A 24,533-nucleotide genomic window follows, 5' to 3' on the forward strand; every position below is an offset into this window, starting at 1 on the left:
AGCAGAATGGGGCCGCGCATTATCGTGGATGAGGAACACTCCTTCCGTCAATAAACCTGGCCATTTGTTCTTAATCGCGGTTCTCATCGGTCCAAAACTTCACAATAGTACGGTGATGAAACAGACGTTCGGCGGTCAACGATCGTTCTCAAGCGTTGGGCATCTCTGTGACGTCGCTGTGGCGAATTTTGCGAAAAGATCTTGGCCTACATCCTTACAAGATCAAATTGACGCAAAAACTCAAGCCGCTTGATCACCAGAAGCGTCGTATATTCGTGAATTGGGCTGAGCAACAACTTGAAAATGATCCGGGTTTTCATAAAAAAATCATCTTCGCTTCTCGGCTTCGTCAATAAGCAAAATATGCGTTAGTGGTCAGGCAGCAATCCACACGTATTCCATGAGTCACCATTGCATCCCAAAAAAAACGGTTTGGTGCGGTTTATGGTGAGGATCAAGACCGGCACGTTACTGTGAATGGGAATCGCTACCGCTCAATGACAACCGAATATTTTTGGCCCGAATCGGCTAGAATAGACACAACGAAGGGGGATAGCGAAAAAAGAATATTTGCGAAGTAAACTTCACCATTGCATAGTAAGTCAGCTGTCACTAGCGTGTAAGTATTGCATCTCATCTGAGGAAAATTCTCAGAATTTTTCTGTGCCTGAAACAACAAAGGTCGCTTATTCTGCTCGTTTTGTGTTTTATGTTTTCTCTCGAGCTGTGAACGCTAGCGAATATTTCGCTTGAAGTGCATCTGGAATTGCAATTAACACAAGCATCCGAGCTATTCATATAAAGATACAAATTGTTACATATGACGAATTAATGTATAGTTCTCGCAAAGGCAAGAAGGATCGTTGCTTCTCGAAATGATTCTACAAAACCATGCAAGCCATTAAACCTATTCAGGGTCCCCGGAACTTTTTACTAAAGAGTTATCTATAAAATTTCGATGTATTCCCAAATAATATCCGAAATGATAAACCAACAAATTTCAAAAAAAAAAGAATGCGTAGATCTACGTCCTAAGCGGTCGTGTCTCGGATACAACCCCTCGATTTTTATTTAAAAAAGACGGGTGGGTAATGTCGGGGACATAACCGGAGAGACGTAGGACTACACCAAGGGGTGATTCGAATATCATGGAGCACAGATCCCAGAATTACCAACTTTTCATGCACAAAATTAAAGAAAAAAAGTTAAAGGATAGAATGAACAAATTTTGATTGTTTCGTATTTGCATCTAAACACTCAAACGCAGTGCAAATGTTGTAGGGGTTATTGTTCAGCCGGCAACGAACACACACTTGATGGCAAGCATATCGTAATAGGAATTTACCGTCTGGTATCGTGATATAATTTGATTTTGGATTCCTCATGAATAACTGTGTTTAAAAACTCCAGCATTCAATCAAATCGAGCGCGATTAGCCTCTCCTTCACTCGGCGCGACGCTTCCAACGCTTTTAACACACTTCGATAGGCTCTCCTGCCCCACATCGCATAGAAACTCCTGTCTCTTCCTCTTGCGGTATCTCACCGCATACATCCCCTGCAAATGCAGCGATATCTCTTATGCTCAAAATCAATCTCAAGATAGCGTCTTTCCTGCTTGGCGTCCGATGATAGAATGTGGCCAAGCACCACCATCGCTCACTTTATATAGCCATATAGTTAACGTTGTAGCGACCGCCTATATTTATTCATAATCTCTTTTTCGTCCCCCACCTTCACCTTGTCCATATGTTTCGCCCGTACCAGTGGTTGCTTGTAATGAATAGCTATTTGCTGCGGGAGCGCAGACAAAATGTATGGGAAAGTAGGGAATTCTTTCTTCCAATTTTTCATCAATTTGAACTTTATATGAGCTGAGAACCCGTAATGTGTAGCATATAAACAATTGCTGAGGATATTTCCTATCAATGTGTGTATTTGGAACCAAAATCCATTCATTAATTGAGGAGGTATCAGCGTCCAAAAACTGAACACTTTTCCACACTGAAATATTGAAATGGGCCCCCATATTGAACGGTTAGACGTAGTCCTACGTCAAAAAACTTTTGTAGCGTTTTTTTATCGAAAAACCCGATAAAATTTAATACGCTCATGTCTACTTAACGCTAAGTGAGCCTAATCAAATAAACACAGATGGGAATAGTTTACCGCTTTAGAGTTAGGATAAGTTAACATTGAGCAACAAAAAATGTTTATTAAAGAAACGCGTATTCCATTGCCTTAAGGCCTTTTTAGTTTTATTTGTATCGTAAATATGCCCTCGAATACAATGTTTCGGTTCAGTGTTCAGAAGAGATTTATGAATGAATGAACGAAAAACAAACCACCGTATGATCGCTACAACTGTATGCGAGAACCGAGACGTCATATCGTACAACCATATCAGTTGTAATACAACGGGAGAGCCGTTACTATCACACAGAAACTCGGTTCACTCAGAATACTGGTTCGTCCACTGACTCAGTTTATCGCGTTGCTTATGGCGGTGAGCACATACCGTTTGCTTTCTGAACGATCCAAAAACCACTTTTCCCTCATCGGATGTCCCATATTAATTTTATTATACTGCAATATTAAGTCAACCAGCAATAATTTGTACCGTCTTATCTCCGTCGTAATTCGCAGTTCGTAAAAAGATAGCACATAGTTCGTGGCCACCGCTCGAGAGAAGAAAGCATTCTTCGTACGGGAAAGTCGCTGTCGCCAATGAAAACCTGAATTTTTATAATTCTCACTTGTCATCGTCACCACCGAACCTGTCGCTGTGGCGTTCGCTGCAGTTTCTGCGTAGAAAGCGCTCGTTTTGTGCTCTAGCGCGCACTTTTTCCATCACCTCGTGGACCACCGATTCGCACCTCGTGGCATCAGATTCAACCCGAGCGCCATCCTTGCAACTGCATCACCATAATCATCGCAATTCTGCTATCACCAGCAGGAGGACATTAGCATCACCGGCGTTTCAAAAAAGTTATTTAAATTATTCGTACACAGTTTACCGTTTTCACCCGAGCGGCAGTGTTTCACAACCAAGAAGCTGTTCGATAAAGCAATTCTGCACAGTGCCTAACGTAGCTGATTGTGTGAGTAGCGACCCGAGTGGAGATAAAGGTCAGAAACGTAAAAGTGATAGTGATAGGAGCGAGACATATCTCGCTGGTGAATCGATAAACATGTCCAAGCCGGCCTTTCAGCGATTGCCCGAGAATGTGGTGCCGATGCATTATGACTTGACGCTGAAACCGAACCTAACAGCGTTCACATTCGAGGGGAAAACTTCTGTCCAAATACAGGTAAGCCGTCAACATTTTGTAAGCGAATACTAACATTTTATGTAGATCATAAATGGTTTAATTATATGACCATACGGTAAAGTATTTCTTAAAGAGATCACAAACGAAATGATGAGAAACGATACAATCGTTTAACAATTTGTCCTCAATAGAACAACATGCATTGGCATTTTATTCCCAGATTCATCGAATATTTTAATGTTTTGATCCGCACATTACTCGCTAAAATCCACTGAATTGTTTTAATTGAATAACAAAAGGCGTCAAATCAATTTCATTTTTGCGAAAAGCATTTGCATTCAGACAGCTTAAAAATGCAATAATATTGTAACACTATCTAGAATTGATACAGTAGAACTCCAGTTATCCGCGGGTTTCAGGGTCACCATGGAGAACGGTAATCAAGGATATATCTAAATCATGTAATTAATGCATCTCGATTACCTCAATTCTGATCATGGTTTGTCCGATTCACTGATGTTGGTTTGTCCACATGGTTACCATGGTTATCGCTTAGCGCGCTGAAGTTTGTTTTGTTTTGTTGTCCATCGTGCAAGGCAGAAATAAAAGTTCTCTGCGTTCAGTGCTGTTCACTTTTAACATATTACGGGCCGCTCACGAGTTTTCTCGTGTTTCGCGTTCCGTCTGTTACGGATGGATCTTGAAATAATCCGTGTTTTCTACATTTGATCGTTAAATCCTTGGTTTACCAAGAATCTAACAAGGTTGACCAATGGCTCGGCTTCGTCTCATTCACACCAAAGGAAACGATCTCATTCGTGGAATCCGAAAAAATGAAGCGTACAAGTTTGCCCCAAAACGTGCGGTCCATAATGTGTTAAAATGCCCAAGAAAGGGCAATATTCTGAAGAAAGCCTAAATTATGAATGGATCATTATGATGACAGTAAACTTAAGCAATGAGACTACTTCAAAATTCGATTTTTTTCATGCGAAAAAATCTTTTCATCTTACATTTTTCTCAAAAAAAAAACTATTGAAATCTGTATTAGATTTATGAGTCTAATTTTTAAATATAATTTTAGCTTTAGTATCATTGATTGGCTTAGAAATTAATGTTAAGACGATGTTGATGGTATAGTAATGCTTCGAAATCTGGACGCTTAAGCGCTTACGAATATAACTTCAACTACTAAAAAATATTGACATATCATAGCATGAAAAATTAGCATTCCTATAGAATTAGAAGTCCTTCATCTGAGTTATGAATCACAGAATTCCACAAAATCATGTTATATTTGTTCAAAATTTCAAATTTCTTTCATCGTGTCGTGATTTTAAATCCGGACACTTTTCTAATCATGCTTTGAAATCCGGACACTTTTGGTTTTAAATCCGGACACTTGTTTTCTTTGCAATTCTTTGAGAGATTATTTATTAATTTTTGTAGAACTTATTAACAGGTGCGTCATAAGTAGCGGGACTAAATGGAAACACGTATAGTACAATTTTTTTTATTAATTCAATTATTTATTGTTTTTTTACAAGATCACTACAAGATGGCGAGATATATATATATTTTTTAAATCCTTTCAATATGGGTATCAAATGAAAGGGCTTGATTAGTAGAATACAGTAATTTATGAAAACTGTACATCCAAGATGACGGCCGCTACAAAATGGCGGATTACATATTCCCTCAGAACCCCTTCAATATGGGTAACAAATGAAAGAATACTAGAAGAATACAATTATTGATGAAAAATGTAAATCCAACATGGCGGGCGATACAAAATGGCGGATTACATATTCCCTCAGAACCCCATCAATATGGGTATCAAATGAAAGGGCTTGATAAGTAGAATACAATTTTTGATGAAAAATGTAAATCCAAGATGGCGGATTACATATTCCTTCAGATCACCATCAATATGGGTTTCAAACGAAAGGGCTTGGTTAGTAGAACACTGTTATTGATGGAAATTGTAAATACAAGATGGCGGCCGCTACAAAATAGTGGATTACATATTTTCTTAAACCCCATCAATGTGGGTATCAAACGAAAAAGCTTGACTAGTAGAACATAGATATTGATGGAAAATGTTAATACAAGATGGCATCCGCTACAAAATGGTGGATTACATATTCTCTCTAAACCGCATCAATATAAGTATAAAATGAAAAGGATTGACTAGTAGACAGTTATTCATGAAAAATGGAAATCCAAAATGGCCGCCACTACAAGATGCCGTCATATTTTTTTTCAAAACTCCATCAATATGGGTATCAAATGAAAGGGCTTGACTAGTAGAATACAGTTATCGAAGAAAAATATAAATCCAAGATGGTGGCCACTACAAAATGGCGGATTGCATAATTTCTCAAAACCTCATCAAACGAAAAAGATCGACTAGTAGAACACGGTTATTTATGAAAAATGCAAATCCAAAATTTTAAAGAAATTGTTGAACGGTTTTATTGTAGAGAAATATACAAATGATCTTATATACTAAGAATAAAAAAAATAAATAAGTAAAAAAAAATTAAGTTCAACGGTTTCATGGTGATTACATATAATGATGATACAGATGATGTACTAAAAGCTAGAAAATAATAAGGCAAGTAGCAGTTAGTAGTTAGCACACCCCTTCACTCATTAATCTAGGGCATTGATGAGACTTAAATAAAATCGAGGTAATGGAACAACTAACTGTAGAAAATGGAAATCTGACGTGGCTCATTTTGAATTTGTGTTCAAATAGTCAACCCCTTCATTAGATACACATATTGATGCAGTTTTGAAGAAAAAATATTTTTTTTAACTTTGTTTTTCAACATTTTGTGGGGGCGGCCATTTTGGATTTGCATTTTTCATGAACAACTGTGTTCTACTAGTCAATCTCTTTCGTTTGATACCCATACTGATGGGGTTCTGAGAAAATATGTTACCCACCATTTTATATCGGCCGCCATCTTGGATTTACATTTTTCATCAATGATTGTTGACGTGGGACTACATCTAACCGGAGTATATGGGGGGTAAAATGAAAACCTAAACACAGAACATGCAGAAAAAAATGAAAGATTCCGAATGTTCATAACTCGAACATTTCTTACTGGATCGGAAAGATGTTTGCATCAATTGATAGGGAATATTTCTACGCTTCTATCGGAATTAATAAAATGTTATTTTTCATTAGATAAACAATTGAATAACTGTAGAATGTTAAGCGTTATCTAAACGCCCTAACTGCCTCATTTTGATTGGCCCGATCTACGGTTTCCATAACACAGCCATCAAAACCAAGCAGCCTTGGGGAAATCGGCATTGCAAATACATGAAAGTATGGGAACTTTTGTTCTCACCGAAATGTGTTCCCTAACACAGCCATCAAAACCAAGCAGCCTTGGGGAAATCGGCATTGGAAATACATGAAAGTATGGGAACTTTTGTTCTCACCGAAATGTGTTCCCTAACACAGACTTCTAAACCAAGCAGCGTTGTAGAGATCGGCATTGCGAATACATTAAAGTCGGGGGTATTTTTGTTCCAATTGAAATGTGTTTCCCCAACACAGATTTTAGAACCAAGGTGTCTGAGGAAATTGGCATTGCAAATTCATGCAAGTCGGGGGCATATTTGTTCCGACCGAAATGTTAGGCAAACACATCACAATGCATGAATTGATCTTATATATAATTATACAATCTTTTTACTCACAAAGCAAATATGTTGAATTCAATTGAATTCGGGAATTGTTGCATTCAATCAAAAATTGAATCAATGCAAACCTATGATTGCTACGTTGAGGCAGTCCCACGTCAACCTTGCGGTTATATCATAGATATAACCTACCCATTTTTTTCTACTAGCCAATCCCTTTCAATTGATACTCATATTGATGGGGTTTTGAGGAAATATGTAACCCACCATTTTGCAGCGGCTGCCATCTTGTATTTACATTTTTCATCAATAATTGTATTCTACATATAAAGCCCTTTCATTTGATACCCATATTGATGGAGTTCTGAGGGAATATGTAATCCAACATTTTGTAGCGACCGCCATCTTGAATCTACACTTTTCATCAATAATTATATTCTACTAATCAAGCCCTTCCATTTGACACACATATTGATGGGGTTCTGAGAAAATGTGTAATCCACCATTTTGTAGCGACCGCCATCTTGGATCTACATTTTCATCATCAATAATTCATCAATCATCAATAATTATATTCTAGTAATCAAACCCTTTCATTTGATACCCATATTGATATGGTTTGGAAAAAATGTATATGGCGCCATTTTGTGCTGGCGGCCATTTTGGATTTGATTTTTTCATAAATAACTGTGTTCTACTAGTTAAGCCCTTTCGTTTGATACCCATATTGATGGAATTTAGAGAAAATATGAAATCCGCCATTTTGTAGCGGCCGCCATTTTGGATTTTCAAGATCATGAAATATGTACTTTTATAATGACTGTAGAGATATAGTTGTGCTCCAAATTTCAGATCAGTCGGTCAACAGGGAGGGGGTTAAGTATTTATTAATGTGGGACAGCGCTACAGACAAAGTTACAAAGTTACCCACGTACATACAAGCGGGTCATATAATCGACCCCGTGCTGTATACCGAAGAGTTTTGGGGTTTCTCGGGTCGAAAATCTTTGCTCCACACTCCATATTCCATACTAAGTCTTCTAACATACCCTTATGCAACTCCTTCAATGAGAAATTTATTCGTCAACTTTTGACCGTCCGGATTTAAAAGCATGTTCTGAATGTGCTTTTTATTCCGGACATGGGTTTGTGAAATTCACATTGATTTTTAATTTTTTACATTTTTTTATTAACAGCTAGGTACTATTTTTGACGCTAAACTAAATTGACACAATAGTAACTATCAGTCACATTAATTGAACATGCAAAAAAAGCCATGGTTTAGGCATAATATTGAATATAATGAAAAAGTGTCCGGATTAAAAAGCGTCCGGATTCAGAAGCATCACTGTATCCACGTAATGCCAGGAAACATATACACTGTGGTAAAAATACATAGCTTTATTGAGGTGCAATGGAAGTTTATTTAGTTACTAGGGAATTCTTGTTCACATTGGACAACATTAAAACCTTCAAAATAATATATTTCAGGTACACACAAAAATGTAATGGTAGTAATGAAATAAAAGATAGCATAATAAGGCTAAACTGGAGAACTGTCAACGCTTGAGAAGCGGACTTAAAGTTACTATATAGTTAATGCTTAAGATATGGACAGGACAGGAACTTTTCATTCTAAACAAATTAATCGGATATGTTTTTATTCAAATTTATATTGTTTTATTCAAACTTTAGTCGTCCAACCATTTGAAGGTTCAGCAGATAATCCTAAAAGCTATTGTTTTGTTCTCGCCCAGTTCAGTAGCTTCTATTTCTACATCTTCAACACCTACGTAGATATCTTCAGATGTTTTCCAAATCTCCAAAGTCTGGTCCTGGAACGTCAGATTTGATGTATTATTCTTGGCGTATATTACTAAAGAAAGTAAGATAAAGTGTTCTGGTGTCCGAATAAATCTGAGTGAATTCAGGTTTTTCAGTTTGTTTTGTTCAATTCAACAATCAATAGTAAAACGTAGTTGAAAAAAAGTAAAATAGGATAGTAGTTGAATCTTTCTATGTTATGTTTAACGACGGATTCCAGTGAGAGTGGGCGATATTTCCTGAATTGATTCAATACTTGATTATGGGCTTAAAAATTCATGGTGGAACAGATATGCCTAGAATAACAAAATGGAACAATTGAACTTGATGTTGTTTTTCTAAATACTTGAAACAAACAGTATGCAGCTTTCTAACAACTATGGGTTCGTCGCACGGAATGCACTCGGTGACTAGCAACAGTATGTCGTCTTCAATGGCTTTCGGATCGATTCGGGACATGTATACCCAGCAGTTTTCATGCTCTGGGGGAACAACAGAGATAGTGGTAGTAGGTAGCTTGTAGGTAGCTTTGGAGATTCTAGTTCCGCAGCACCAATGGATCTTTTAACAGTTGGTCGTTTAAGGCTCGACCATGGTTTTGGTGTTGTAGGAGCATTGGAGACTTCGGTTGTTAATAATTCCACTTGATCCCGGTTCTTCACCAATTCCGATTGGATTCCTTCCAATGCAGATCGATGTGTTTCACTCAGTTTGTGAGTTGCATCATTCAAAGTGGCGAACGCATCACGAACATGCTTTGACTTCATGATTGCGGTGCAAATGTTCTAAAACCGAAACAGATTGGGGTGATCGTTGATAAAGTCCATGTCTACCATACAATGAAACACAAATTTCTGCATTACTCGAGAATTAATCAAGCAAGTGAAACGAAATTTGGCATGTGGAGATTTTAAGGTACAATAAATGATTCTATGGTAGTTAGATACTCCTGCCCCCTCTCTTAGGGGGGAGGCTGCCATACAAAAAATTATTCGAAAGTTTAAATGGATTTTATTATGATAAAACGTCCTCATATATCGTTTTCTATCTATATAAATAAAAATGGATCACCGAATGTGTTGATGAGAGCAAAACTCGAGAAAGGAATTGTCCGATTTAGGGCTGTCTTCATTCTATAATTTTATTTTTTTTGTATCAAACATTTATTCCATGTAACGGAGAAACATGTTATTTGCAAGTGGTTGAAAAATCTTGAACGAGAATTGTGTCCGAAAATAATCTGATAGTACTAGGAATTTTATAGTAAAAGGTAATTTTATAGGTTAGATTAGAAGATCTATCAATGAACAGTTCTGCGATTGGACCCATGAACGTGCGCTTAGTAAGAAAACGTGGATGTGATAACGCAAAACAAATGTTGTGCAGGGCGAAGTTTAGGAATAAAAATGGAATTTTTTTACGTAACGATCACGGCTACCCCCCTAACGTTTCGCATAATGAGGCTTGGTTTAGTTGGTGTGGCAATTTTTTCCAGGATCAAAGCCACAAAAGAGAGCCCTTCAAGAGCAGAATGTGAAAAGGTATATCAGCTTTAACCCTTTCATTACGAGCGTCTTTAGACGACATGAAAATCATACTGCTCTTCGATCACACCAGCGCGATGTACATACTTTTCGGCGCAGTGCTCCGTACAGGGGTAGCACTTTGGCGGAGCACACTGCCGTAATGAAAGGGTTAATGAACAAAACATTGTAGGGGTAGTGGGGGCAAATTGGTCATGGGGGGCAAAGTGGTCATCTGCTTGTTTGGTAGTATAACTATTGACTATAGATGCCATATTGATAGTCACCTTATGTTTGAAGAATCTAATGACTTTTGAGTCACCCTGTACTTCAGTAGAGCTATCGGATATCAAAATATAAATAAAAACAGAAATTGATCTCTCGATATCCATTCGGCCGTAGTTCGGTGCGCATGGTATCTAAGGAATTTCTTGTGAAATTTAGTTTATTTAAACAGATATATTAGACAAATCATCAATTTGGACGACTGTTAACATATTCTGGGAGAGGTGAACAGATATTTTGTTTAATCTCAGCGATTAATTAGCATAAAAACAGGAAGTGGGTTATATCTATGGTATAACCGCAAGGGTGACGTAGGACTATCGTTGATTTAGAGATCATTTGTTTGAAGTTGAATCTGAATTCATTCTGAATGAATGAATATTTGGAGAACTTCGAAAACGAGAGCGTTACGTTGGAGCCACAAGGTTTTATGCATCCAATATTGGATACGGAAATATCCTACTGATGAGGAAGAATAATCTTCAGAAGCTATCCTGTTAATTGCGATTGATTGAAAAATCACAAAACCAAATGTATTTGGTCACAGTGTTTCTTGGATAGAAAACATTAAAATAAACTCTTTCACATGAATGTAATTTTAAATTCCCAGAGGAACTGGCAGATTATTTTCAGTAACGATTAGATATTTCCACATTTTCCTCGATACTGGAAGCCCACCAGTGGTTAATGCTAACTTGATAACCATCTGTTAATAGCACTTGATTGAAACATATTTGGTCACAGTGTTACATGGATAGAAAACATTCAATTAAACTCTTTCACATGAATATATTTTGAAAATTCCCAGAGGAACTGGCAGATTATTTTCAGTAACGATTAGTTATTTCCACATTTTCCTCGATACTGGAAGCCCACCAGTGGTTAATGCCAACTCGATAACCACCTGTTAATAGCACTTGATTGAAACATATTTGGTCACAGTGTAACATGGATAGAAAACATTCAATTAAACTCTTTCACATGAATATATTTTGAAAATTCCCAGAGGAACTGGCAGATTATTTTCCAGCAATGATTAGATCTTTCCGGAACTTTCCTAATGCTGAATGGCATCCTAACGGACAGAGTTCTGCGCGTGTATGTGTCGATCCTTCGCCGTCCACCTCCTCCAGCACGTTAGGCAACGATGTTGTCTTGTCGATGTCCTCACGAAAAATGAATGTGTCTCACCACCAGAATATCGCTTAAGTATGCTTTTTGTGTGTGATTGAATCGAGAGAAGGTGTGGTTTACGATGGCAATTTGGAAGGCAAACTAGAGGGGAATGAACTCTCTGAGCTCGGAACTTTCGGCGACTGAGCAATAATCGATTGCGGGCGCATACAATATTGGATACGGAAATATCCTACTGATGGGGAAGAATAATCTTCAGAAGCTATCCTGTTAATTGCGATTGATTGAAAAACCACAAAACCAAATGTATTTGGTCACAGTGTTACATGGATAGAAAACATTCAATTAAACTCTTTCACATGAATATATTTTGAAAATTCCCAAAGGAACTGGCAGATTATTTTCAGTAACGATTAGATATTTCCACATTTTCCTCGATACTGGAAGCCCACCAGTGGTTAATGCCAACTCGATAACCACCTGTTAATAGCACTTGATTGAAACATATTTGGTCACAGTGTAACATGGATAGAAAACATTCAATTAAACTCTTTCACATGAATATATTTTGAAAATTCCCAGAGGAACTGGCAGATTATTTTCCAGCAATGATTAGATCTTTCCGGAACTTTCCTAATGCTGAATGGCATCCTAACGGACAGAGTTCTGCGCGTGTATGTGTCGATCCTTCGCCGTCCACCTCCTCCAGCACGTTAGGCAACGATGTTGTCTTGTCGATGTCCTCACGAAAAATGAATGTGTCTCACCACCAGAATATCGCTTAAGTATGCTTTTTGTGTGTGATTGAATCGAGAGAAGGTGTGGTTTACGATGGCAATTTGGAAGGCAAACTAGAGGGGAATGAACTCTCTGAGCTCGGAACTTTCGGCGACTGAGCAATAATCGCTTGCGGGCGCATACAATATTGGATACGGAAATATCCTACTGATGGGGAAGAATAATCTTCTGAAGCTATCCTGTTAATTGCGATTGATTGAAAAACCACAAAACCAAATGTATTTGGTCACAGTGTTACATGGATAGAAAACATTCAATTAAACTCTTTCACATGAATATATTTTGAAAATTCCCAAAGGAACTGGCAGATTATTTTCAGTAACGATTAGATATTTCCACATTTTCCTCGATACTGGAAGCCCACCAGTGGTTAATGCCAACTCGATAACCACCTGTTAATAGCACTTGATTGAAACATATTTGGTCACAGTGTAACATGGATAGAAAACATTCAATTAAACTCTTTCACATGAATATATTTTGAAAATTCCCAGAGGAACTGGCAGATTATTTTCCAGCAATGATTAGATCTTTCCGGAACTTTTCCGATGCTGAATGGCATCCTAACGGAAAGAGTTCTGCGCGTTTATGTGTCGATCCTTCGCCGTCCACCTCCTCCAGCACGTTAGGCAACGATGTTGTCTTGTCGATGTCCTCACGAAAAATGAATGTGTCTCACCACCAGAATATCGCTTAAGTATGCTTCTTGTGTGTGATTGAATCGAGAGAAGGTGTGGTTTACGATGGCAATTTGGAAGGCAAACTAGAGGGGAATGAACTCTCTGAGCTCGGAACTTTCGGGGACTGAGCAATAATCGATTGCGGGCGCATACAATATTGGATACGGAAATATCCTACTGATGGGGAAGAATAATCTTCTGAAGCTATCCTGTTAATTGCGATTGATTGAAAAACCACAAAACCAAATGTATTTGGTCACAGTGTTACATGGATAGAAAACATTCAATTAAACTCTTTCACATGAATATATTTTGAAAATTCCCAAAGGAACTGGCAGATTATTTTCAGTAACGATTAGTTATTTCCACATTTTCCTCGATACTGGAAGCCCACCAGTGGTTAATGCCAACTCGATAACCACCTGTTAATAGCACTTGATTGAAACATATTTGGTCACAGTGTAACATGGATAGAAAACATTCAATTAAACTCTTTCACATGAATATATTTTGAAAATTCCCAAAGGAACTGGCAGATTATATTCAGTAACGATTAGATATTTCCACATTTTCCTCGATACTGGAAGCCCACCAGTGGTTAATGCCAACTCGATAACCACCTGTTAATAGCACTTGATTGAAACATATTTGGTCACAGTGTAACATGGATAGAAAACTTCAATTAAACTCTTTCACATGAATATATTTTGAAAATTCCCAAAGGAACTGCCAGATTATTTTCCAGCAATGATTAGATCTTTCCGGAACTTTCTCGATGCTGAATGGCATCCTAACGGAAAGAGTTCTGCGCGTGTATGTGTCGATCCTTCGCCGTCCACCTCCTCCAGCACGTTAGGCAACGATGTTGTCTTGTCGATGTCCTCACGAAAAATGAATGTGTCTCACCACCAGAATATCGCTTAAGTATGCTTTTTGTGTGTGATTGAATCGAGAGAAGGTGTGGTTTACGATGGCAATTTGGAAGGCAAACTAGAGGGGAATGAACTCTCTGAGCTTGGAACTTTCGGCGACTGAGCAATAATCGATTGCGGGCGCATACAATATTGGATACGGAAATATCCTACTGATGGGGAAGAATAATCTTCTGAAGCTATCCTGTTAATTGCGATTGATTGAAAAACCACAAAACCAAATGTATTTGGTCACAGTGTTACATGGATAGAAAACATTCAATTAAACTCTTTCACATGAATATATTTTGAAAATTCCCAAAGGAACTGGCAGATTATTTTCAGTAACGATTAGATATTTCCATATTTTCCTCGATACTGGAAGCCCACCAGTGGTTAATGCCAACTCGATAACCACCTGTTAATAGCACTTGATTGAAACATATTTGGTCACAGTGTTACATGGATAGAAAACATTCAATTAAACTCTTTCACATGAATATATTTTGAAAATTCCCAAAGGAACTGGCAGATTATTTTCAGTAACGATTAGATATTTCCACATTTTCCTCGATACTGGAAGCCCACCAGTGGTTAATGCCAACTCGATAACCACCTGTTAATAGCCGCGCGTGTATGTGTGTGTAGCGATGTCTTCCCAGGGAACCGTTTGTGGCATCACTCTCCTCCTGATAGATTCCCTTCTGGCCTAGGGTGCACAAACAGGCTCTTGGTGACACCGTTCATCCGCGCTTTCATGATAAATAAAGAGCTTCACCGCAACAGCGACAACATGCTCCAATCGCTGTTCAATTAGAACTGAGTGGATTTCCGAGCGCCGCTCGCTTATATACCGATTGGTGATTTCAATAGCCTGTTTTGAAAGCAATTTTAAGACTATTGAAACAAGTTTTTGGATCAAAAAGTAACAAGTATATAACGCGTAGACATTTTATCTTTCGAATGAAGTGTTTATCATACCGTTTCGTTCAGTTGTTTAGGAGCTATTAACGCTCAAAATCTCGGTCTCCGGCGTAACGCTTTCGTTTTCGAAACTTTGATTTTACACCCCGGTATAGAAATGAAAGACGTAGTCCTACGTCAAAATTACTTTGATGTTTGGGGGCAAAGTGGTCATAGGTGAATAACAACTCACATCGTTCTGTTTACTAAAGTTGGTATACCGCATCACATTCTGCACTTGAAGAAGATCCTTTTGTGGCTTCGATCCTGGATAAATATGCGACTCTCACTAAACCAAGCTACATTATGCGTTATGTGTTTCTTACTACGTTTTTGTATGCATGAGAAAATTTAAATTGAGTCTCTAGGTGAATAGGCCAAGTTTATTTCATACATGTACCTACTATATCAAGTATGATTTAAACAAATTTGGACAAAAAAACGCATAAATCTATCCCAGCTTGATATGTGCGAGTGACCACTTTGCTCCCTATAGGTGACCACTTTACCTCCAAGCAAAAATAATGTTCGATTTTTCACCTTTTTTCCTGATGGTGAAAAGTGTACTATTTTGAATTTTTATAGTTAAAGCCGTTTGCTATCTTGAAGAACAATGAATTGAACTACAATATTCTTCGAGAAACGGGAATTGAATCGGTATGTGGACGCTGGAAATGGGCATATTCCTTAGGGTGACCACTATGCCCCCACTTCCCCTATGTCGTTATCCACCACTGACCACTTCGTCCCCAAACATTAAGCGGGATTGCCCCCAAAATGCGAATTAATCGCTGAAATTGAACAAAATATCTGTTCATCCCTCCTAGAATATATGAACAGTCGTCTAAACTGATTATTTGTCCAAGATATCAGATTCAATAAGCGAAATTTCACGAGAAATTCCTTAGATACAATGCCCACAAAACTATGTCGAATGGCTATCGAGAAGCGATTTCTGTTTTTATTTATATTTTTAAACGCAACAGCTCTACTCAAGATGGTGGAGTGAACAGGTGGCTCGTAATTTACACTATTTTGAAAAGACGTATGAGGAATGGCAAGACGAAAAGTTTGGATTTGTTTATGTTATTACTTACGTTGGCATGGTTACATTTGATTTCGTCGAAGGTATTTGAAGCAGTATAATAAATAAACAGTTGTCGTTGAAAATAGTAACCTAGTAACCTTTATGCATATGCTTCCGCCAGCTGGCTCGGCTAATGTGGTTCAGGGAGTGCTTTGATCGTGGTACCGCCACTGGCGCATAATTTGTAACTTTGTTTTTTGTGCTGGTGCATAACGACAATCAACCGTTCCGGCGAAACTGTAGTCAATGTTTAGTGTTGTTTGGATACCATCTATGTAAATAAGTTCAAACTTACGGGATACGTCCGAACGGCAATGCTGACATTACGTTCTACCTTCCACTTCACTTTCCTTGGCTCTACTGAAGTACAGGGTGTGTCAAAAGTCATGAAATTCTTCAAACATGAGGTGACCATCAATACGGCATAAATATTCAATACTACTACCAAACAAACAGGTGACCACTTTGCTCCCACTACCCATACCAATAGATTTAAAGTACAAAATTTACGGGATAAATTAATGTAAACAGTTTCGTTACGATTAAGATTACCGGGACTTGCTGATCATTCGTATACAGGTCAGATTGCAAAAGCAAAATTTCAAGCAAAATAATATATTCAGTTAATTTTACCATTGTGCCAAAACATGTTTGTGTGGGTTTCTCTTTTGTATTAGAACGGCTCGGTTTATTTCCACACAAATGCTTATTGACACGTCGATAGTGAAGCCGTCAGGTAGAGAAACCCTCTTCCTTCTTTGATAGAGTACTCCATATGCATGCAAACGTTCTATATTTCACATCGAACAACTGTGCTAAACAGCTGTTCACCTGATCATTCGGTTCAGTGTAAAAACGTGCCCCATTCCATATGAGACAAGCCGCACAGCACTTGAATTGCGTTTAGCATTACTTCGAAGAAATAGCATGCCTACTCGTTTATCATTATACAAAGCATTCTGAAACTGTATTTATTTATAATATACAACGACTTGCGACCATTTCATTTCTAAAGACAAAACACGTGCTGTTAATCAAGCTGTTCAACTAACTAATATTTGTTTAACCTCCACAGGTCAAATCACCAACGGATCGCATCATATGCAACGCACTCGATTTGGACATTGTCAGCGCATCGATTACGCACGGCACTGAGAAGACGGTGCAGACTTCTAGCGAAACACAGTTCAACAGCGACCTAGAGACAGTATGCTTCATCTTTCCATCAGAAATATCCGCCGGTTCGGCCACTCTGGACGTTGAATTCACCGGAGAACTGAACGACAAAATGAAGGGTTTCTACAGGAGCAAATACTACACCCCATCGGGTGAGGAGCGATTTGCGGGCGTGACACAGTTCGAGGCAACCGATGCGCGACGATGTTTTCCATGCTGGGATGAACCCGCCATTAAAGCAACATTTGACATCACACTGACCGTGCCGAAGGATCGTATAGCGCTGTCTAACATGCCAATAAAAAGTGAGACTCCATTGGACGATTTTCGGGTACTCAAATTCGGCAGAACGCCTATTATGTCCACCTATTTGGTGGCGGTTGTCGTCGGAGAATTTGATTATGTCGAAGGAACAACCAAAGACGGAGTCTTGGTTCGAGTATACACCCCCATGGGTAAAAACGAGCAAGGACAGTTCGCACTGGACGTCGCAATCGATGTCATTCCCTACTATAACTCTTACTTCTCCATCGACTATCCACTGCCAAAAATGGACTTAGTTGCCATATCAGACTTTTCCGCTGGTGCCATGGAAAATTGGGGTCTAGTCACATATCGAGAGACATTCGTTCTCGTTGATCCTGAAAACACATCACTCATTCGGAAACAATCGATTGCTCTGACTGTCGCTCATGAAATTGCCCATCAATGGTTCGGGAATCTCGTAACGATGGAGTGGTGGACTCACCTCTGGCTCAACGAAGGATACGCCTCGTTCTCGGAGTTTTTGTGTGTGAATCACCTCTTTCCGAATTACTCGATTTGGAATCAGTTCATCACCGATATGTACACGCACGCTTTGCAATTGGATTGCCTAAAAAACTCTCATCCGATTGAAGTTCCCGTCGGACATCCGGCTGAAATCGATGAGATATTCGATGAGATTAGCTACAACAAAGGGGCCAGCGTGATTCGTATGCTTTACCACTTTTTGGGTGACGATGATTTCCGGAACGGAATGCACATTTACCTTAGCCGTAATAAATATAAAAACACATGCACCGAGGATCTCTGGGCAGCATTTGAGGAAGCTAGCAAAAAACCCGTTGAGAGCATCATGTCGACTTGGACCAAACAAATGGGATTCCCTGTGGTGAGAATAACGTCTGCCGAGCAAGATGGCAGCTCTAGGATTCTTAGGTTAACACAGGAGAAGTTTTGTGCGGATGGCTGTCAAGCGGAGCAGAAACAATCGTGGATGATTCCCATCACAATCTCTACTCCAAAAGCAAAAAATGCTCATTCTTTCATTATGGATAAAGAGTCGGTCGAAGTTGTCGTGGAAGGTGTCAATGCGGACGACTGGGTAAAGCTTAATCCGGAATCGATTGGTTACTATAGAACGCAATATCCAGCTGAGATGCTGGTCCAATTTCTACCCGAAATGAGTAGCCATAAAATGCAAGCCTTGGACCGGTTGGGATTGCTAGATGATTTATTTGCACTCGTACAGGCAGGAAGGAGCTCAACAGTTGATGTAAGTACAAATGTTTTCACATAGGACTACGTTTTTCATTTATGTACCGAGGTGTAAGTTCAAAGTTTCGAAAACAGGAGCGTTGCGTTGGATAAACAAGATTTTTAGCGTTAATACCGCTTTGCCGGTATATAAGCGGATGGATTCTTTTACTTATTTTTTTTTTATCCCAACAGTTTATTTTATTAGGCTCATTTAGCAATTCAGCTGTAACAGAGCCGAATTCATTCGTGTACATTTTTTATCTTAAGATAACTTTTGTTGTATATTACACTGTTACCATTTTGAGGCGTGAGGCGCTATCTATCGATTAACATTTGTTTTATCTATAACGGCTACTGTCGTTTAGGCGCAAGAGAATTCCTATTCTGTCGATGCACAACAAATGTCGCCTTTTTTCGGCGAAAGAATATTGCTATTGTTCGAATGTTCACAGTTGGGCTGTAGTGCCAATGCAGCAGACCGAAAATGTGAGCGGTAAGGGACTGGGTGTCGGTAATCCCCAGTGATGATTGTTGCGTGGACATAGTTGCTAGAATAACACACTAAGATAGTCAGTTGAGGGGCCCTGAGTTATGAGCTCATGATCGTTCGCTTAGTAGCGGACACGCAACCAATTAGGCTACGAAGACCCCCCTTGATTTTACTGATTTTACTTGATTAATTCTCGAGTTATACTGAAATTTGTGTTTTATTTGTATGGCATAAATTTATCTCAAAATCGCAATCGGTGGGCCGTGTACTTGTGCTATCGATAAATAAAGAGTATTCTATAGCAGTGTGGAATTTTTCATTTTTCCAAAGAGGACATTCAGCTTTCGAAACATGGAAGTCTTCTGTGCAATTAGTAAACAACAAGTCTAGGAAACAATTTAGTTCATTTGAAATAGGATTGATTTGACATAGACCTAGTTGGCTTGTTTTATCGAAAATAAGTTGCAATATCTCATTGTATTTTGATTGAAGTCCCCGTAAATATGGATTTTAATTTTAGGGTCGAGTTCATCAACAAATGACTCTACAATATTTAAAAATTTCTCATAAGAATGTTTTTTGGCAAAATTAGGAGGGAAATAGATAGATACAAAAACATGTGTTTGGCCATTAATACATACTTTAACCCACATATCATCAAATTCTTTATGTTGTTCACTAGGAAAACAAACTGCGTTTAACAGGGCATTAACAGCAATGAGTACACCAACCCCCGATTTTTTGTCACACAATGACAAATCTCGATGACACCTAAACACGTTAAAATTGCTACCAAATAATTCTTCACTTTTCACTGTGTCGTTCCAACTGGTTTCAGTGGCCCGTATTACATTGTACAGGCAAGCATTAACTGTTTTATATATTTGTTTCATTTTTGCCGCACTACGCATTCTATTGAAATTTTGACAATAAATAACTATTTCAAGTAAACCAGAACGAACTAAATCTTCATCCGAAGAATGCGTCAGTGATGGTGAAAACTCGAGCAACCGTTATTGGTCGTACAGCAGCATGACATGCACCTGTGAGACGATGAATGTAGCTGCGTTGTGTGTGGAGGTTGATGGTCCACAGGATATGGGTTAAGCACCTCTCCTCTTTGGAAGTTGATCATTCGTGGATTCGTTTCGGGTGGCCTAGAGAACTGGTTTGTTAATGTTGTTCCTGCGTTGATTATTGTTCCTGCTGCTGGATTCGCTACTATTAAATCGAATGTTGTTCATGTTGAATATACTGTCATATTTGTTTGGGTTATGATGGCGGATGTTATTAATGTGTGAGTTGCTCCTGATATTTCTGCGACGCGCATTATTGTTATTATTTGTATATCTATGGACATAGTTGTGCTCTGAGTTGCTGTAATTCCTTCTACTGTCAACATTTCGACGATTATTCCTATTGGGTTGGTTCATCCTTTGATTCCTTCTGCGACGGTTCCTGGCCTTTTCAGCTTCCTTTTGTTGATTGGGCCTACGGAGTTGTCGCGCGTCATATTCGGTCCAGTCAGCTTTCCACCTTCTGGTAGATCCTAGAACTCGCCAGCCTGAATTTGCTGTATTTCGTTCTACATTTGCGCTCGTTCGGTATGACTACTCGATGCCCCCAGAATAGTCGACAACATTTTCACCTCATCTAGGACTTGAATTCCGATTTGGGCATTTTGTGATCCGTCATTAATATTAGCAGCTATTTCGAGTGATAAATTACCTAGCTGTTCAATTACCTCACGCATTTGGCCAACATCACGAGTTATATCGGATGTAATTGATTTAAGGTACTCGTTATTGTCTCCCTTCAAATTAATCATTGCTATGTCAATAAGTGAAGTAATATGATTTTTTATTAAAGTCGTTGCTTCTGTTTGTTGACATCTCGCGTTTCAAATCGACGAGTTGCCCCTCCAGTCTATCCATGGCTTCGTGTATAATGCTTACATTTTTTTTGTTGTTGAGTCAGCCGATGGTTATTTTCCGTGTTTTGCTGCAGCTGTTCAGCCAACTTCGATTGCTGCTGAGTAAGCTCCTCGATGTCGAACTCGGTACGCACGTGACTCTGGCATTTACTACAGCAAGGTAAGACGTACGATGTGATTTCGACGACCTTATTACGATGTACACCGATGCAAGCAGCATGGAATCGTCTCGGACAACCTGCGCACTCCCACAGATTGATGTTATCGGCGATCCCAGTAGCACAAATTTCGCAATTCATATTCGTTCTTTTTGTTTCAGTTTGCTGCACACGAAAACCAACGCCACACAAGTTAATTAGCACAGAAAATTGATAAATTCGCAAATAAATTTAAAAACAATCGAATTGAAAGCGCGCGCGTTTGGAGCAATTTTTAACTGCGTCTACACCGATTGACGACGAAATAAGAATTCTCGATTTTCGATTTCTCGAAGTTTAATTCTCGAGTTATGCTGAAATTTGTATTTCATTTATATGGCAGACCTCGAACTATCGTAAAAAACTTCCCCGGCCCCAAAACCCCATACATACAAATTTTTTACGTCAATCGGTTCAGTAGTTTCGGAGTCCATAAGAATCAGACAAACAGACAGAAATCCATTTATATATATATATATATATATATATATATATATATATATATATATATATATATATATATATATATATATATATATATATATATATATATATATATATATATATATATATATAAATTCACCGAAACTATGATTATAGTTATTATAAAAGTTCGCGTTAGTGCAAACGGTTAATGCGATTTCTATAAATCTTATCATATTTCTTCACATGAATACATCCCTAGCAGTGTTTGCCAAATGATCCATTTACTGAAAAAATCGCTTTCGTTCGTTCAAATATGATCATACACAAATCATTTCCCCCAGTGGCATTCTATTGTTGTTACATGCTGCAAATCACGACACAAAAGAGAACGAGACAACATTGCATCGGTTCGCACTTCATGATACACCGACACGCAAGAAAAACCATCATATACGCTTTCGGTGCAGAAAGTTTATTTTCTTCTTTGACTCTAATGGCGGGTTTACATTAGGGAGATCTATAGCTATAGATGGATTTATTCACGTGAAAATAGGTGTAAATGGGTGAGAATAAATATGATACACTTATTCGAGGTATATATAACTTGAATAAATTCAGCATATATGAACGTTTGAGAATTTCTCATAAATTCACCTAAAATATTAATATATTTATTATAGAAGTTCACGCTAGTGTAAACGGTTGATGCGATTTCTATAAATCTCATCATATTTCTTCACATGAATATATCACTAGTCTAAACCCACCCTAACATATACATATCGAACCTCTCCATGCATCATGAAACAGCAGGATCGTACGGACTACGCAAAGCGAATGATTCATATTCAGCTAAAGTAGCAGATCCTGATTTTTAAGTCTCAGAGAGTGCAAACTATATGATTATTCAGCTCGATAGAGGCTAAGGGAAGGGTAGACAGATCATATTTTCCATTTTTAATGCCGCTATCCCTTGAAATATGTATATACATATAGACCGTATAGTTTCACTGGCAACACCGCTCTCTTTTCCCATTCATTGCTCTCCGCAAATGGTGACCGAATGATGACGTAATTTTTCTTGTATCATTTATTGCTTTGCTCTTGTCTGTGCAGTGGGTTTACAACATCCACGTCACGTTCACGCCCCGTCACGTTCCGTTACGTCAGTTATTCTACCATGCAATTCATATGAAAACATTCACATGCACCGGCAACGTAACGACCCGTCAGCATACGTTCAACGAAAACGACCGGCAGGATTTGTAGAAAAGAATAATTGACGGAGACGGACGGCTCGTTGGGTTTTTGTTTGGGCTTTGTGTCACGGCTTTTGTTTTAATTTTGGCTGCATTTTTTATGCCAACATATCTCCCAGTTTCAAATTTCTCAGTCAAAATCAATTCACGACTAGCTGAGAAAAACAGTCTATATATTATTATTGTTAAAAAAGGGTCGGGACTACAGGTTTTAGTCATTTAAATAATATAGTTCAATGATTTTCACTGATTTTTTCTAAATTTAGGACTGATTCTAGGCATGCTGATTTGAAAGAGGGCATTGCAATTCAAAATTGTTGTAGATGGCGACACCATGAATAACATTGAATAGATCATTCGTTTGACATTTGACGTGGCGGTGCTGGTGCAAGCACTGACTGCATGAGTGAATTGTAACGTTCTATGTGAATCGCACAATATGCGGCTCAAACTTATATGCAGGCTTCGAAAATGGTTTGCGATGTTTGATAAAGCTCGAATATGTAAACAACAGTCTTCGTTCCTCTCTTGGTTTAATCATTTATATAACACAAGTGATTACTGTCATTCATACAAGTATCTGAATGATCCTCTCATATTTTTTTACATGTTCGTGAGAGGTTACTTGCATGACACATTGTGTATCATTCGATTTTTATCGAAATCCAAACACTGATCCCTACTCTAAATCTGAGAGTCTAAACCCACCATCAGATGAGATCAGACAATAGGGGGTCTTTTACGGACAAAATTTCTGTCAGTCGCTCATTGGCTGATTTCGATAGATTTTGTAAACAATGTCGATTTTTTCAGTGTTGCCATAAAAAAAAATAGCGTTAGATTTGTATTGAATTCAGAAATAGTAAATTTAATTATAATGCTTTTATTGAGAATTATGTTTGTGTTTTCCCAAAAACCTACATTAACTTTTCGGACAACCCATTATGAGCTATCCTGATTTATCCTGATTTTTATTTTCATTCTTCCTGAATTTTAAAAATTATAGTTGGCAACCCTGGCTGCAACTCTAAGCAAATGATTATTGAACCAACGGCAGTCCTACGTCCACCTTGCGTTTATATCACAGATATAACCAAGGATGGAAAACAAGGGATCATGATGCGATTTACGATTAGTCGCAAACTGCACAGATCGTAATCTGTGCAAACTGCGACTAACTATTAATCCTCTCCCATCATAACCTAATGATTTTCTCTCGGTAACTCTGAATTGACCAAAGCATTGCTAGACTGAAACTAGTTTGAATAATTGAGTTAAAGGGTGTGTCACATCAAATTGCATCACGGAAAAAACGCTGTAGAAATTCGCCCAGTAGACCGATCCTTTTGAAAATTTTAGACAGTAAAATAAAAACTATTAAACAACTTTTGG

The 24,533-nt window shown here is 38.3% G+C and overlaps 2 protein-coding genes across 2 annotated transcripts in view; one reads left to right on the forward strand and one right to left on the reverse strand.

Annotated features, from left to right (window-relative positions):
• LOC129768813 (uncharacterized) overlaps positions 1–24,533 on the reverse strand; it is a 48,943-nt gene that overhangs the window by 10,905 nt on the left and 13,505 nt on the right. The gene's annotated exons all lie outside the window — the stretch shown is intronic.
• LOC129768811 (puromycin-sensitive aminopeptidase) overlaps positions 1–24,533 on the forward strand; it is a 33,184-nt gene that overhangs the window by 4,780 nt on the left and 3,871 nt on the right. Inside the window, exons 2-3 of the mRNA XM_055770702.1 lie at positions 2,646–3,310; positions 17,215–18,852. Of these exons, the coding sequence (XP_055626677.1) occupies positions 2,646–3,310; positions 17,215–18,852 (2,303 nt within the window). The remainder of the gene's footprint in view (positions 1–2,645; positions 3,311–17,214; positions 18,853–24,533) is intronic.

The sequence above is a fragment of the Toxorhynchites rutilus genome, chromosome 2, assembly GCF_029784135.1.
Source record: "Toxorhynchites rutilus septentrionalis strain SRP chromosome 2, ASM2978413v1, whole genome shotgun sequence".
Taxonomy (NCBI): Eukaryota; Metazoa; Arthropoda; class Insecta; order Diptera; family Culicidae; genus Toxorhynchites; species Toxorhynchites rutilus.